General features: G+C 53.4%; 1 protein-coding gene across 2 annotated transcripts; it reads right to left on the reverse strand.

The window, feature by feature from the left end:
* Positions 1-5,161: 5,161 nt before the first annotated feature.
* Positions 5,162-16,843, reverse strand: APLP1 (amyloid beta precursor like protein 1). 2 transcript variants are annotated; one of them, XM_010368782.2, is made up of 17 exons: positions 16,505-16,843; positions 15,483-15,626; positions 14,362-14,494; positions 14,042-14,154; positions 13,648-13,781; positions 13,351-13,535; positions 12,760-12,890; positions 11,674-11,748; positions 10,679-10,837; positions 10,465-10,593; positions 8,338-8,437; positions 7,127-7,234; positions 6,844-6,867; positions 6,295-6,365; positions 5,997-6,059; positions 5,732-5,875; positions 5,162-5,610 (listed from the first exon to the last, which is right to left on the reverse strand). In XM_010368782.2, exons 1-17 carry the CDS (start codon positions 16,649-16,651, stop codon positions 5,512-5,514), a joined length of 1,959 nt encoding a protein of 652 aa, XP_010367084.1. In that variant the 5' UTR covers positions 16,652-16,843; the 3' UTR covers positions 5,162-5,511. The 2 variants fall into 2 exon arrangements, with proteins under 2 accessions (XP_010367084.1, XP_010367083.1); XM_010368781.2 differs by having other exon boundaries at positions 6,844-6,870.
* Positions 16,844-17,422: the final 579 nt, after the last annotated feature.

The raw sequence follows: 17,422 nt of genomic DNA on the forward strand, positions 1-17,422 counted from the left end.
TATTGTTATGGAGTGCATGGTTGTGTCCCTCTAAAATTCATTTGTTGAAACCATAAGCCCCAGTGGGGTAGTATTTGGAGATGGGCCTTTGGGAGGTAGTTAGGTCATGAGGGTGGAACCCTCATGAATGGAACTAATGTCCTTGTTAGAAGAGACGGGAGAGTCTGGGCGTGATGGCTTACGCCTGTAATCCCAGCACTTTGGGAGGCCAAGGCAGGTGGATCACCTGAGGTCCAGAGTTGGAGACCAGCCTGACCAACATGGAGAAACCCTGTCTCTACTAAAAATACATATTAGCTGGGCATGGTGGCGCATGCCTGTAATCCCAGCTACTCGGGAGGCTGAGGCAGGAGAATCGCTTGAACCTGGGAGGTGGAGGTTGCGGTGACCTGAGATCGCGCTATTGCACTGCAGCCTGGGCAACAAGAGTGAAACTCCATCTCAAAAAACAACAACAACAACAACAACAAAAAAGCAAAAACAAAAAACAAAAAAGAAGAAGAGACAGGAGACAGCTTGCTTCTCTGCTGTCTACTCTGCCATATGAAGATGCAGTAAGAGGATGGCCATCGTGGGCAGGGCATGCTGGCTCATGCCTGTAATCCCAGCATTTTGGGATGCCGGGATGGGAGGATAGCTTGAGCTCAGGAGTTTGAGACCAGCGTGTGCAGCATGGTAAAACCCTGTCTCTATTTAAAAAAACAAAAAAATAGCCAGGTGTAGTGGTGTACACCTGTGGTCCCAGCTACTTGAGAAAGTAAGGCAGGAGAATTGCCTGAGCCTGGGAGATCAAGGCTGCAGTGAGCTATGATTGCACTGCTGCACTCCAGCCAGGTGACAGAACAAGACCTTGTCAAAAAAAAAAAAAAAAAAAAAAAAAAAAAAAAGAAGAAGAAGAAAGAAAACCATCTGCAAACCAGGAAGAGAGCCCTCATCAGACTTTGCAGCTGCTGGCACCTTGATCTTGGACTTCTCAGCCTCTAGCACTTGTGAGAAATAAATGTGTATTGTTTAAGCCAACCAGCCCACGGTATTCTATAACCCAAACTAAGATGCATATCAACACACACATGTGCACACACCCACCCCACTAACATGATAAAATGTCTCTCAGAAACTTTGTATATATATATATATTTTTAAATAAGAACAGGGTCTCACTCTGTTGCTCAGGCTGGAGTACAGTGGTGCAATGTCAGCTCACTGCAGCCTCCGCCTCCTGCCTGGACTCAAGTGATCCTCCTGCCTCAGCCTCCTGAGAAGCTGGGACCATAGGTGTGTGCCACCACACCCGGCTAATTTTTTTCATTTTTATTTTTGTAGATACAGGGTCTCACTATGTTGCCCAGGCTGGTCTCGATCTCCTGGGCTCAAGAAATCCTCCCACCTCGGCCTCCCAAAGTGCTGGGATTACAGGCATGAGCAACTGCATCTGGCCATATATACTTATTATTATTATTATTTTGAGACCGGGTCTCAATCTGTCACCCTTGACTTTCTGCAGCCTCTACCTCTTAGGCTCAAGCAATTCTCCCACTTCAGCCTCCTGAGTAGCTGGAACTACAGGCACTGACCACCATGCCTGGCTAATTTTTTTTTCTTTTTTTTCTTCTTCTTCTTCTTTTTTTTTTTTTTTAGAGACTGTGTCTCACTATGTTGCCCAGGCTGGTCTTGAACTCCTGGACTCAAGTGATCCTTCCACCTCAGTCTTCCAAATTGCTGAGATTACAGGCATGAGCCACTGCACATGGTAGAAACTGAATTATTATAAGAAAAATTGGCCGGGCCCGGTGGTTCACGCCTGTAATCTCAACACTTTGAGAGGCCAAGGCAGGTGGATCATCTGAGGTCAAGAGTTCAAGATCAGCATGGCCAACATAGTGAAACCTCGTCTCTACTAAAAATACCAAAATTAGCCAGGCATGGTGGCAGGTGCCTGTAATCTCAGTTACTTGGGAGGCTGAGGCAAGAGAACCATTTGAACCTGGGAGGTGGAGGCTGCTGTGAGCCAAGATCACACCACTGCACTCCAGCCTGACAAGACTCTGTCTAAAAAAAAAAAATTAAAAATTAAAAAAAGAAGAATTATCAAGATCATCTTCAGTGGGAAAAGAATGGTTTAGGGGTGCAAGAACATCAGATAAGTAACAGCAAAATTATTTTTCCTGCTGTAATTTGAATAACAACATTTTAAAATTAAATACTCTAAGTATTACCATTAAACTTTACACACTGACCATATTGAGCAAAACTGCCTTACTTTTCCTGTTTCACCTGCTTGGAGCTCCTTACTTATTGTTAACCTGTTGATCACTCTTGGTTGTGAAAACACAAAGGCAGCTTTCAACCCTTGTGGTGCCTGTGGTGTTAGTGATAGATTTCCGCTGGGCTCATCCGAGTATAACCAAAGATATAACCAGTATCAGAATGATTGTGCAAACTGACTTCTCTACAGAAACTGGCATTGCGTCCAACTTGCACCATGAAGCGTCTTCTCTTAACATCTACCAGGTGTATATTTAATATACACAAACTATATTTACAGTTATATATTATGAAGAACCACAGCTAACTCACAGGCCCTTTGGGAGAATTAGAAATAGATGCTCCCTCCCCAAACCATCTGTCAGAAAATCATGCGAGATACTGACATTAGAACATGACACTTTACTGCCATCTGCTGGGAAGCTGTGGTAAAAAAGCAAATCTACAATGGGAGGTGAATGGTATCACTTGGATTTTATTTATTTATTTATTTATTTATTTATTTATTTATTTATTTATTTATTCATAGACAGGGTCTCTCTATGTTGCCCAGGCTGAAGTGCAGTGGCTATTCACAGGTGCTATCCCACCACTGATCAGCATGAGAGTCTTGACCTATGTTTCCTGGGCTGGTTCCCATTCCCAGGAAGTCATCATATTGATGCTGAACTTAGTGTGGACACCCAATTGGCATAGTGCACTACAATCCAGAAGCCCTGGGCTCAAGCAATCCTCTTGCCTCAGCCTCCCAGGTAGCTGGGACTACAGCAGTGTGCCACTGTGCCCAGCCACGTGGAATTTTGAAGCGCACAATCGGAACACCATATGGGACAATCTTGGAGTATTAAACAGGAGTTTAGCAAATTGGCCAGGAGAGTGGATGCTGGATCCAGGCTTCTTGGGTTGAATTCTTAGCTCTGACTCTTCCTAGATGATGACATAGAGCATGTGATGTAACGACTCTCAGTCTCATTTCCTAATCTGTAGATAAGAATAGTCATAATACCAACTCCATTGGATGAAAATGTGAACTCCGAATATCTGAGACAGGTCTCAATGAATTCATAAAGTTTATTTTGCCAAGGTTGAGGATGTGCACCTGTAACACAGCCTTAGGAGGTCCTGACAACATGTGCCCAAGGTGTTTGGGGTACAACTTGGTTTTATACATTTCAGGGAGACATGAGACATCGATCAACATATGTTAAGATGTACTTTGGTTCTGTCTGGAAAGGCAAGACAACATAAAGCAGGGAGGAGGCTTACAAGTCACAGGTAGGTGAGAGACAAATGGTTGCATCCTTTTGAGTTTCTGGTTAGCTTTTCCAAAGAAGGCGATCAGAATATGCCTCTGTCAGGGATGACTTTGAATAGAAAGGGAGGCAGGTTTGCCCTAAGCAGTTCCCAGCTTGACTTTTCCCTTTAACTTAGTGATTTGGGACCCCCAAGACTTATTTTCCATTCACAGAAGTAATGGTTAAGTGTGCCAGTGCATGTAAAGCCCTCGAAGTAGTGTCTGGCACAGGGTGAACACCATATGAGTGTTTGCTACCTTAATACTTTAGAATTTATTTAACAAATACTTGCTAAGAATTTATTTAACAAATACTTGCTAAGTGGCAGGTGCAGTTGTAACATTTCCACAAACATTAACCCTTTTAATCCTCCTAACAACTCTCTTGGGACAGATAACAGCATATGTAGAGGGCTAACCCCAGCCAGCATAATGGGATATGTGAGGGTATAAATTCCAATACTGGGCACGGTGCTGCATGCCTGTAATTCCAGCTACTCAGGAGGCTAAGGTGGGAGGATCACTTGAGTCCAGGACATGGAGAGCAGCCTGGGCAACATAGCAAGATCCCATCTCTTTTTTTTTTTTTTTTGAGATGGAGCTCCCTCTTCTTGCTCAGGCTGGAGTGCAGTGGTGTGATTTTGGCTCACTGCAACCTCCACCTCCTGGGTTCAAGCGGTTCTCCTGCCTCAGCCCCCCAAGTAGCTGGGATTACAGACATGCACCACCAAGCCCGGCTAATTTTGTATTTTTAGTAGAGACAGGGTTTCACCATGTTGGTCAGGCTGGTCTCGAACTCCTGACCTCAGGTGATCTGCCTGCCTCAGCCTCCCAAAGTGCTGAGATTACAGGCGTGAGCCACCGCGCCCAGCCTAAATTTTTTTTTTTTTAATTATCCAGGGGTGGTGGTGCGTGCTTATAGTTCCAGCTATTCGGGAGGCTGAGGCAGGAGGGTCACTTGAGCCCAAGAGTTGGAAGCTGCAGTGAGCTATGATTGCACCACTGCACTCCACCCTAAGTGACAGTGTGAGACCCTGACTCTTAAAAAAAGGGAGGTGGGGAAAGGAAAGAAAAAGAAATTCTTCTGCATTTATATGGGCAGTAGGGGGAGAAAATAAAACGAAGTTCAGTAGGCACGTGCAGATATAGATCCCTTTCTGGGACACGTGACTGGAATCTCCACACTCCAGAGGGTTTCTATAGACTGACCAAGAAGGAATGAAGACTTTGGGGAATGGGAAGGGTGGTTCACGATTCATAATATCTTACAGGACTCTCGAAGATTGGGGTGGGCGCTGCGTGTGATTGTGTGTGAGGCTAAGCAGATGGCAGGGGAAACTCGCTGGAGCCCAGCCTCCTTGGGTACCCAGCAGACTGAGAGTTAGAAGTCGCGGCCAGTTCAGCACCGCGGAGAGCTCCGGGACAGGCGCTGATCCCGGGACTCTGAGCCCAGCCTCCGGCGCTCCCAGCCCTTCCCGCAGGCCCCGCCCAGATTTAAAGCGTCGTCATCCCGTTTAAAGAGGCCAAGGCGGCCTGGGCGGGGATGACACCGCGTCCAGCTGTGGTTACAGACTAATTCTCCCACAGAGACTCAGGCTGGCCTGGTAGGGAAGAGGACTTTATTGGGATGTTAGTAGGGAAAAATGAGAGGGTGAATTCCAGGGAATAGACACTAGGACCAAGGTGTCGGTGACCTTAAGGATCCATAAATTAACTTAAAAAATAAATTAAGGTGAGGAGGTGCCAAATGGGGAGGCTGCTGGGACTATCTGGGAATTCTTAGGGATGGAATTTGGAATTGGAAAGGAGAAATAAGAATTTCCAGCCCTCTCACAAAAGGGTGTGAAATGATCACTTCAAGACTCCCGGCTGCCCTAGGCTGGGAGTTGGGGTTCTGGGGCTCCAGGAAGAGGGGAGGTCTGGGTTCGGCTGAAGGGGTGAAGGGGGCCGGGTCAGGGTCGTTCCTCCAGGAAGCGGTAGGTGGGGTTCTCATAGCCGTGCCGCTGCAGTTCGCGGAGCTGCTGCTCCTCCAGGGTCAGCATGGGGTCCACCTGCAATGGGCAGGGGAACGACAGGACAGTGGGGTGCGGGGGCGGGACTGCCCGCAGGCCTCTCAGCCTGCCCACACCTGGGCTCAGAACTCTTCCCACAGGCCACCCTCGTGGGTCTCACCTCCACTACGCCATGGCTGATAGCCCCGTAGGGCTTCTTCCTGCGCAGGAGCAGCATGGAGAGGACAATGAGGGAGCCTCCGCCCGCTCCCATGATCAGCAGACCCGACACAGCCTCACGGGACACCCCTGTCCCAGCTGGTGCCTGCAGGGAGAAGAGATGGAGCAGAGGGCATCTTTGAGGGACCTGTGTGGCTTTGGGAATCACAGCCTGGCCGCTGACCTCTGGCCTCTTCCCCTAGGTACCCGGCTGTTCCTCCTCTTACCAGCTCATCCCTCTGAATCTCCGATGAGTGGAAAGGGAAACCCCTCGGAACAGACGCATTCACCTGGTGGAGCAGGAGGTGTCAGGGACCCAGAAGCCTGGCACCAGCCTCCTCCTCCCCAGGGGCCCAAGAGAGCATCCCTCAACCCTCTCATTTTCTAGGATCTCAATTCCATGTCCTCAGCTCCCTCTTCCCTCAGGACAAGGAATCTAAGCCCCCAGCATCTCCTCCCTCATACCCAGCAGTATAGGCCCCACTCTTGTTCCCCTTTGGGAGCCCACAGGTCTGACTAACTTACCTTTTGCTCATACTGTTCCAGCGGGGACATCTTCTCTTTCTCGGGGGATGCAGCGTCTTGTTCTGTGGACCCTACCCCCAAGTCTGATCTCATTCTTTTTTTTTTTTTTTTTTTAGACAGAGTCGCACTCTGTCACCCAGGCTGGAGTGCAGTGGCATGATCTCAGCTCACTGCAGCCTCAACTTCCTGGGCTCCAGTGATCCTTCTATGTCAGCCTCCCGAGCAGTTGGGACTACTGACACGCCCTACCACACCCAAGTAATTTTAAAATTATTTGTATGTACAGGGTCTCATTATGTTGCCCAGGCTGGTCTCAAACTCCTGGCCTCAAGGGATCCTCCTGCCTCAGCCTCTCAAAGTGCTAAGATTATGGGTGTGAGCCACCAGTGCCTGGCCCTATTTCATTCTTTAGGGTTCAGAGGAGGGGCTTGGAAAGTATATCGGACTCTACCCCAGGGAGTCTGAGGTTCCCAATGGATGGACCCTGTTTCCTTCTGGGTTCAGGGATTAGTGGGATTTGGAGGCTGGGGTTAACTACGAGACACTCACCTTTTGGAAGGGTCATGGGGGTGTCTGCTGGAATCCAGAGGAAGCAAGGCAGTGGAACAGTGAAGAGAGGAGGGTATCAGCAAAGAAAGGTGGAGAAACATCCTCCCAGGGACCAAGAATGAGGATGGGGGATCCTACAGAGGCCTCCGCAACCTTAGACGTTGCTCCCCATCCTCTCCCAGTCACTGTGGTGGTGAAGACACCCTCAGACTCTAGGGGATTACAAATTAAGCTGGGGCATGTTCCCCAATGTCTGGGGTCATCTATATGTGGGCTCACTCACCGTCCTTGGAATCTGGAGGCTGCAGCCCACCCTTGTCCTCACTGCTGCCCCCAGGGGCAGGGGCTTCCAATTCACTGGGACCCAGGTGTTCAGAGTGGAGGAGTTCCTCTGAGGGGGAGATGCAGAAAGGTGGCTGAGGTAGTGAGCATTGGGGTGAGTGAAGGGCACCCTAAGAGTAGAGCAACTGGGGGATCATGCAGACAGCAGAGTCAGCCCCAAGTGTGAGATAGCCAGAAGTGTGATCTGAGAAAGTGGGAAGCTGGAGGGAGGCACTGCTGGAAGGAAGGATGGAAGCTGAAGTTTCAAGATTGTGGCCTTTTTTTTTTTTTTTTTGAGACAGAGTCTCACTCTTGTTGCTCAGGTTAGAGTGCAATAATGCGATCTCAGATCACTGCAACCTCCACCTCCTGGGTTCAAGTGATTCTCCTGCCTCCTGAGTAGCTGGGACTAGAGGCAAGTGCCACCACGCCTGGCTAATTTTTTAATTTTTAGTAAAGATGGGGTTTCACCATGTTGGCCAGGCTGGTCTCGAACTCCTGACCTCAAGTGATCCGCCCGCCTCAGCCTCCTAACGTGCTGGGATTATAAGTGTGAGCCACTGCGCCCAGCTCAAGATGATAGCTTTCTTAAATACCAGGAGAATCAGGGTTATGTGTGAGATATCCAGGAGGAAGCCACAATAGATCTGGGGGCTGTGGTAGGTCACACTTTCCGGTATGCACACTTTCCGGTAGGTTCCTTCCCTTGAATCTGGACTGGATTTGTAACTTGTTTTAACAAATAGAATGTGCACCTAAGCCTTAAGACCTAGCAACTTTCACTTTGATGTCTTGGAGAGCATGAACGACCAAGTAGGGAATCCAGCTACCCTCTGGTGAGACCACATGGAGAGGCTCCATGGAGAAGAGAGGCCCTGAGCCTCCTTGGAGAGGGAGAAAGGTCAGTTTGTGCTAGACTCCCAGCACCCAGATGATCTGCTAGCTAAATACAACTGCATGCTTGACCACTGGCAAGACCACTAGAAGAACCACTCTGCTGAGCCCAGACTAGATGGCAGAATCATGAACAAAGAAAAATGGTTGTTGATTTTCACTGCTAAGTTCTGGGCTGGTTTGTTACAGAGAAATAAATGAAATTGGGGGGATTAATATTTAGGAGTCAAGATCTGCCCTCGGAGTTCTGGAATGGGGGCCAGGGTAATAGGCACTCACGGATTTGGGGCCGCAGCTCCTGAGCCAGGTGGGGGTTCTGGTCAAGCAGGCCCAGGCTCTGATTCACCCTCTCCTCAATCACCTGAAGGTGGGTCTGCACCTGTGGGGAGTGGACATGAAGGATGAGCTGGGCAATGCAGGCTGGAGACGAGGAAACTGAGGCAGTATGAAGAAGGAATTCAATAGCAGCCGAGGAAAAGCGGCACATGCAATGGACAGGACGTGTGGCACAAGGGTCAGGAACTGGGCCATAGGAGAAGGAAATTGAAGAATGACGTCCAAGGAACAGAAAGTGGGGTTTGAGGGGATTCCAGAGACAGGGATTGAGGACTGGAGGGTCATACGGATGACATGGTTCAAGGCAAGATTTGGAGTTCAAGAGCACAGAACGGAGTTTCATAGACAGAAAGAAAACATCCAGGAAAGGGGAATTCAAATTTGAGCGCACAGAACAGGGGTTCCAGGGAAAACAAGTGGAGTTATGGAGAAAGGAGGTTGAGGGACAGGAAGAGGGTTCAAGGAACAAGGGGATTCTCGACTGGGCACAATGGCTCATGCCTGTAATCCCAGGACTTTGGGAGGCCGAGGTGGGCGAATCACCTGAGGTCAGGAGTTCGAGACCAGCCTGGGCAACACGGCAAAACCCTGCCTCTACTAAAAATACTAGATTGGTGCAAGTTATTGGGGTTTCTGGCCAGGCACGGTGGCTGGTGCCTGTAATCCCAGCATTTTGGGAGGCCAAGGCGTGCAGATCACCTGAGCTCAGGAGTTCGAGATCAGCCTAGCCAACATGCTGAAACCCAGTGTCTACTAAAAATACAAAAATTAGCTGGGGTCAGGTGTGGTGGCTCACACCTGTAATTCTAATACTTTAGGAGGCCAAGGGTGGATCACCTGAGGTCGAGTTCGAGACCAGCCTGACCAATATGGTGAAACCCCATCTCTACTAAAAATACAATAATCAGCCAGATGTGGTGACACCTGCCTGTAGTCCCAGCTACTCGGGAGGCTGAGGTAGGAGAATAGCTTGAACCCGGTAGGTGGAGGTTGCAGTGAGTCCAGATCATGTCACTGCACTCCAGCCTGGGCAACAGAGTGAGACTCTTGTCAAAAACAAACAAACAAACAAAATAGCCTGGCATGGTGGCAGGCTCCTGTAATCCCAGCTACTCAAGAGGCTGAGGCAGAATTGCTAGAATCCAGGAGGTGGAGGCTGTAGTGAGCAGAGATCACGCCATTGCACTCCAGCCTGGGTGACAGAGCGAGACTGTCTCAAAAAAAAAAAAAGTTACTGCGGTTTTTGCCATTACTTTCAATAGCAAAAACTGTAATAACTTTTGCACCAACGCAATACAAAAATTAGTCAGGCATGGTGGCATGTGCTGGGAATCCTAGCTACTCGGGAGGCTGAGGCAGGAGAATTGCTTGAATCCAGGAGGCAGAGGTTGCAATGAGCCAAGACCGCACACTGCACTCCAGCCTGGGTGACAGAGTGAGACCCTGTCTCAAAAAAAAAAAAAAAAAGAGGGTTCTGGGAAAGGTAGTGAAAATCCAAGGGACAGAACATAGGATCGGCCGGGCGCGGTGGCTCAAGCCTGTAATCCCAGCACTTTGGGAGGCCGAGACGGGCGGATCACGAGGTCAGGAGATCGAGACCATCCTGGCTAACACGGTGAAACCCCGTCTCTACTAAAAAATACAAAAAACTAGCTGGGCGAGGTGGCGGGCGCCTCTAGTCCCAGCTACTCGGGAGGCTGAGGCAGGAGAATGGCGTAAACCCGGGAGGCGGAGCTTGCAGTGAGCTGAGATCCGGCCACTGCACTCCAGCTTGGGCGACAGAGCGAGACTCCGTCTCAAAAACAAACAAACAAAAAAACATAGGATCAAGGGCAGGGGGAGTAAGAATCCAAGGGACAAGAAACAGGCGTCAAAGGCACAGCATGTGAGGGTCCATGTTTCAGGGTCAGGAAACAGAGTTGAGAGACTGGGAAGGGGCAGAGAAGCGGTGTTCAAGGGATAGGAAGGGGTTCAAGAGACAGAAAAAGGGTCTAAGGGACAAGAGAAGAGCCTGAGGTGCTGGCGTCTGAGGAATAGCAGTGCATTTGGGAGCTAGAAGGATGTGAGCACCTGGAAACGCATCTGCTGTGCCTTCTCGGGATCCATGGCAGCCACGTGCTGGTAGTGGCGCAGTGTGTGCCTCTGCTCCTTCTGCTCCGCACGCAGGTAGTGCTGCAGGGCCATCAGGACACGCTCCGCCTGTGGAAGGGACACAGGCTGCCCAAGCCCACCCTGATCCTTGTCACCCTCTGCTCTCTGCTCTCTGCCCCCATGGTCTCCGCACCTGAGGCGGATCCCCCTGCAGGGCCGCAAGGAAGCCCTCCAAGGCGGCCCGGCGCTGGTCGTTGATAAGGGCGATGACACGGGTGGCATGGGTCTCCACCAGGCGCTGTCGCTCACCAGACACCTGCTCCTCCAGGGTCTGCAGAATGGACTGGAAGTGCTGGGGAGCAGGTGGGCACAGGGTCAGGAGAGGAGAAGATGGGTCAAAGCCTGGTCAAAGAGAGCCTGGAAAGGCAGGGCTACATGGGGTTAGGGGGTGTTTCAGGGGTCCAGGCCTGGGCAGAACCAAAGTTTACGGACTGGAAGGGATGGGCTATAGGGCCAGGCAGAGTGGAGGTGGGACTAGGCCCACTGGGAGCCAATGTGAGGATGTCAACTGTAAGATTGAGTGGAAACAATCTGGGAGCAGAACTGGCCAATGTTAAGGTGAAAGGGACAAAGCCTTGCAGGGCTCCTGGCCTGGGCAGGGTCAAACTAGAGACAGGCTGTGCATAAATGACACGATAGGGGTGGGACCAAGAGCTGGAATGGGGGCTAACATGAGTGGGGTCTCCATGGGGTAGGTCAGGTTGAAAGAGGTGAAACTGGCTGGGCAGAGCCAGAATCAGGGGGCGGGGCCTCATAGAGACATGAATGCATCAAAGAGAGACCAAGAAGGCCCTGGCTGCATCTGCAGGGGCCCCGGTTTGGGACAGGACTCCAGAGCCAGCCCTGAGAGGCAAGTCAAGTGTAGATGGGGCCAAATATGGCCAATCTGAGGAGCAGAGCAGTGTCAGTTCAGATGGCGGCTAAGAGGGGCAGAGCTGCATGTAGGCATGGTGACAGGAAAGGCTAAAATAGGGGCAGAGCTGCATGTAGGCATGGGGACAGGAAAGGCTAAATAGGTAGGTGGAAAGGGGTGGAACTGGATGGGCAGGACACAGCCAGAGCCAGGTGAAACTGAGTATGCTCCAGGTGGTGGACAGGCATGAGTAGGACGCACTGGGGCTGTCCTACCTCATTCAGGGCCTGTCTGTCGGCTTTAGGCAGGTTCTTGGACTGGTTGTCGGCCATGGCCCATTCACGCATCACCTGCATAGGGAGGGGAGCTTCAGGATCCCAGAATCCACCCTGATCCACCTGGCAAGTCCCCCAACCCCTCTTTAAGATTTTAGAGGCCCCATGGCCGGGCGCGGTGGCTCATGCCTGTAATCCCAGCACATTGCAGGGCCAAGGTGGGTGGATCACAAGCTCAAGAGATCGAGACCATCCTGGCTAACACGGTGAAACCTCATTTCTACTAAAAATACAAAAAATTAGCTGGGCACGGTGTGGGTACCAGTAGTCCCAGCTGGGGACTCAGGAGTACTTGGCAGTAGAGGCTGAGGCAGGAGAATGGCGTGAACCCAGGAGGCGGTGCTTGCAGTGAGTGGAGATCGCGCCACTGCACTCTAGCCTAGGCGACAGAGCGAAACTTCGTCTCGAAAAAAAAAAAAAGAAAAAAGATTTTAGAGGCCCCAGATCCCTTAAGTCTCACTGGCTCTTGGGTTCCAGATCCAGAAGGAGTTTAAACTGAAAGAGAGGCCGGGCGTGGTGGCTCATGCCTGTAATCCCAGCACTTTGGGAGGTCGAGGGGGGTGGATCTCCTCCCGCCAGGAGTTCAAGACCAGCCTGGCCAACATGGTGAAACCCTGTCTTTACTAAAAATACAAAAATTAGTTGGGCGTGGTGGCAGGTGCCTGTAATTCCAGCTACTTGGGAGACTGAGGCAGAGGAATCACTGGAGCCCAGGAGGCAGAGGTTGCAGCGGGCTGAGATCCCACCATTGCACTCCAGCCTGGGTGTTAAGAGCGAAACTCCGTCACAACAACAACAACAAAAACCAATAAAGTGAAACCAGAGTTTCCATAGAATCTGGAGGCGTCTCAGTAGGATTCTAGATGGGCCATGGATCTCTGGTCATCTTAGGGGATGGTGTTGAGAGCTCAAGGTCAAAGGGGCTTAGGGAGCCTTTGGAGGTAGTATCAATGTGTCCTGGAGGAGTTTCCTGGTATTTAGGGAGCTCTGTACTGTAGGGGGTCCTGGGGCCCCCGGTATCATCACCTCATTAATCTGGCGCATCCTACGCTCCTCCAGGTCCATCTTGGCCCTCAGGAACCCCTCGTGCTCACTGATTTCCCCAGGCATGCCAAAGTAAATATCCACACCATCTGTGGGCCTCGGGGTGGGAGTGACTGCAAGACCAGGGATCAGGAGGTCAGACTGCAGCCCACCTCCAGGTCGCCTTTTCTACTTAGAGAACCACATTTCCTAGAGTGCACCGGAGACCATCATGCACCCAGTTTAGCCACCGCTGCTGCCTGGCATTATGGGAGATGTAGTTCTGGACTGGGCCTAGCCTTTTCTTGCAAAGCTTAGGAATCCATTACACCATCTTCCAAGCTTTCCTGAAATGATCCTCAGGACCTACCCAATGGCCCCTCTACTCCCAAGTACCCCAGGTACCCTCAAACCACCCCCTCCCTTGGCAGGTTAGCTCTTCTACCTCTGTCTTATCCAAAGATACTCTCATCTTTTCTCCTCAGTTGGGCCTTTCCCCCATAGGCCCCTCCCTAAAACAGCCCCCGGCAACACTCCTCCAGATCTTTCTTCCTCTATGGTGGAGAGGCCCCAGAGGTTCAGAGATTGCCTCACCTTTGCTGACCACTGCAAGCGTATGGGAGCTTGGGGGTGGGACCCTTTCCTCCTCCTCTTCCTCTTCAGCCTGTGGAGGCTCCACGAAGTAATCATCTACTGGCTGTGGGAAGGATTCCTCCTCTTCCTCATCCTCAGCCCCCTCTACTCTGCTCCCCGGGGGCCAGGACCGGGTGGAGGGGTCACTGAGGGAGCAGGAGAGGACCCAGGCAATAAGAACCCAGGCCCAGGCTCCCAGGCTTCCATCCCCTGCCTCAGGAACCTTGGGATGGGCATGGGGGATTCCCTCCCACTCACCCAACTGCTGTCCCAGATGGGTCAGGGGTCCCTGGAGGGGGACAGCACACATACTCCACACCACGGAACCGATCCGAGCCACAGGGTAAAAGCATGCCCGAGCCGTGCAGGATGAGGCCCTGGGAGCTGCAGGCCTGTAGAAGAGTGGACCCAGATGCCAGGATTGTGGGGTAGGAGAGGTAGATGGGGAGCTGGGCTGCCTGGGTTGGGGGTTGATGAGGCTGGGAGCCTGGATTCCTGGTTCTGGAGGAAGGGGTTGGGGGATGAAATTCTTAGATCCCAAGTGGGAAGAGGATGCTGGTGGCCCAGACTCCTCGGTTCTGGTGGAGGAGGGTGTTAGGCGTCCTGGTTCCTGGGTTCTGGGGGCTGGGGACAGGTGGGCCAAGGTCCTGACCTCCTGTGCCTCCTGATGCCTCCGGGTTGAACTCTCGCATTGGTCCATGCGCTCCTGGTGCAAGAACCGGCAGCCTTCAGGCACCAGCAGGGCCTCGCTCACAAATTCACCAGCTGGGGAAGCGCGGGACACCAGGGTGAGACTCTCCTACAGCACCAACCCCATCCTCCTCAGAATCCAGATATTTTATCCTCAGAGGCTTCTCTGCCCCACTTAGGACACAAGCACCCAGCCCCTTAATGTGGGCCCAAGAGAGGGGCTCAGAATTTTGCCCCTCGGAAACTCCCACCTCAGTTCCCCTCTCCCCGCCTGGGACTCACGCAGGCAGCGGAAGGGCACAACCTGGTGGTGGGGGTGGGTGCAGCTGCCGCTCCGGGTACCCCCGCACCAGCGCTCCATGGGGATGGCCTGCGTAGCCTGCTCTACACGTGCGATCTGCAGCTCCGGGTACATCTGGGGGGATCAGCCCACAGCCAATCAGCCCACAGCCCCGCCTCTGCCAGCCACCCCTCTCCATTAGTCAGGTCCCCTTTCTTCCCTCCCTCCTTTCTCTTTCTCTCTCTGTCTTTCTCTCTTTCAGAGATTTGCTCTTGTCGCCCAGGCTGGAGTGCAATGGTACAATCTATGCTCACTGCAACCTCCTCCTCCCAGGTTCAAGCGATTCTCCTGTCTCAGCCTCCCGAGTAGTTGGGATTACAGGCACGCACCACCATGCCCGGCTAATTTTTGTATTTTTAGTAGAGACAGGGTTTCGCCATGTTGGCCAGGCTGGTCTCAAACTTCTGACCTCAGGTGATCCGTCCGCCTCCGCCTCCCCAAGTGCTGCGATGACAGGCGTGAGCCACTGCGCCCGGCCAGGTCCGTTTTCAAGGCTATCATTTTCCTGTGCTGTTTCTTTCTGAAGGTCCCTCTAAGCCCACCTCTCTGGTCACCCCTCTCCGCAGTCAGATTCGTCTCCCCAAAGGTCTCACCCTCCTTTTAGCCCCGCCTTTTCCTCTATTTCGCCTCTCCAAAACTCTCCCTTCCCATTACAGACTTGTCTTTTCGTGGCCACGCCCCCCAGCTTTCCGCGCTTTCATTGGGCTCCACCCCTTTCCCCATCTTGCTGGTCCTTAAGGTCTCTTTATGTTTTAGCCCAGCCTATCCTTTCGCCACTCCCCACTACACCTCTGCTCTTTACAAAGACCACCAGATTCCTAAATTCCACTTCTTCTCTGGCTATCTCGCGGTTCTCCCCTTTCCTGACTTAGTATCTCAAAACAGGTCCCCTGCCCTAGCATAGTTGAGCCTCTTTATTGGCCACGCCCCCCAGCCTCCACGTCTTAGATCCCGCGGCACCTTGGACCACGCCTTTTTCAAGTGTAGCTTTCCACGGGCGGCCCCGCCTCGTTTGGGGCCCGCTTTCCCGCTGGCCCCGCCCCTCCCGCTCGGCTCCGCCCACCTGTCTGCAGTACTCCAGCACGCGCTGCGGGTCCCGGAGACAGCGTCGAGAGCGCTGTGGGTCTGGTTCCCAGCGGCCGGTGCGCAGATCCCGGTGAAGGGTTAGGCGCCCACATAGTCCAGCCACCTGGGCCGACCCCGGGGCCTGGATGGAAGTGGAGGGGACAATGAGGGCCCGGGGGGCGTGAGGGTCCCCCGGTTCTTTGCTCCCTAGGACCGAGACCCCCAGCGCCAGCCCCCTCCCCCAAGCACCGGTGTGCACACCGCCTCCATGGAGGCACCGTTCCCTGGGAAACAGCTCCCGTAGGGCGGGGGCGCCCTAGCTCTCCCGTTGCTATGGCGACCCGGGTCCCCCGGGATTCTTTCTGCCTTGTTGCCGCGGAGACAGACTCCGCCCCGACCCCAGCGCAGCCGCTCTGGAGCCCGAAGGGGTTAAACCTGAATCGCGGAGGAGGCCAGAACCCAGGCGTTCTGGCCCCTCCTCCCTCCATCGCTTGCTCAGGCTTCGGTTGCAGGGTGCAAAGCTGACAAGGCCTGGCTTCAGGGGCCTACAGTCCTGGACACCAGGTCTTTGAGGACTGGAGAGCTACATCTGGTTGGGGTGGGTGGTGACTGAAGGACCGGACTCCTGGGTCCTGGGAGGCTGCAAGGGCCTCCATATGGGTCCAGAGAATACAAGGGGTCTGGATTATTGGATCTAAGCGCCTCGCTGCTTGGTGGGTCCTATGTCCAAGAGGGAGGGGGTTGGGACCTAGTCACCTGGGTCTGGAGAGGGGGCTGGATTTCTGGGACCGGGGCCCTGAATAGACCAGTTCCTATGCTCGGGGTGGGAGGGGGCTGGGACGTCGGAGGATGGGGGAGCTGGGGCCTGAAACCCTGGGTTCATAAATGCGGTTGGGGGCGCCTGGGGGCTGACCACCTGGCTGGAAAGACCGCGCTTTCTGCCCTGGACATGTCCACGCAGGCGTCCAGAGACCCGGTCCCGCCCCTTCCCCCATCCTCCAGGACCCGGCCCGGCCTCACCTCTGCCGCGCCGGGTCTCCCACCGGCCAGGCTCCCGATGGCGGGCTGCGCGCGCAGAAGCAGCAGCAATAGTGGCAGCAGCAGCGGCAGCGGCGGCTGGCCCGGGCGGCGACTTAGACCGCGAGCAGCGGGGCTGGCTGGCCCCATGTCCCGGCCCTTGCGCCCTCACGTCCCCTGCACTCCTGCCCGGCCCGGCCCCAGCGGTGACAGGAGCTCCCAGCGCCACCGCCGCCACCTCCTCCTCCCGCCGCCCCCGGGCTGCGCCGGCGCCGCCAGCCACGCCCCGCGCCGGCCCCGCCTTCCTGGCCAGGACAATAGCGTGGCGGCTCCGCGCAGAGTAGAGCAGCTCGGGAACCCCGGGCTGGAGCCTGCGCCAGGCCCCCGCCCCTGGAGATTCCAGACGTCCCGCCCCATGAACGGCCCAGCCAGGAGTCCGGCTGGGCTCAGCCCGTTGTGGATTTTGAATCCTCTCACAGGACTCTCACCCTCTTTAGATCTAGACACTCACAGTTTTGTCCTCCAAGGATGCAAGCATCAGAGACCCCCGTCCCCTAGTAAATTCCTCTGTTGAGGGCTCAGGAATACAGGCCTCCAAAATGTCCCGTCAAGGTGGCAGCAGTTGAGACCCAGTCCCCTCCTCTTTCAGATCCAGAAGTCTGGGCACCTTCTCTCTGAGGACCAGAGACCAAGCCCCCAGCCCATTCTCCCTCAGACCCAGGAGTTCAGTCTTCCTGCTCTGTTTCCCAAGGGTCCCAGGGGCCTGGATCTTTAACTCCTAGCTCAAGGATCCATGAACCAAAGCCCCCAGGACCTTTCTTTAAGGATCACCCAAGCAGGCACCAGCACCATGCCCACTGTGGATGCAGCGCCCCAGGATTAGGGTCTGGATCTCCACCCTTGCTGTAGGGACCAGGGGAT

This window comes from Rhinopithecus roxellana, chromosome 12 (assembly GCF_007565055.1).
Source record: "Rhinopithecus roxellana isolate Shanxi Qingling chromosome 12, ASM756505v1, whole genome shotgun sequence".
Lineage (NCBI taxonomy): Eukaryota > Metazoa > Chordata > Mammalia > Primates > Cercopithecidae > Rhinopithecus > Rhinopithecus roxellana.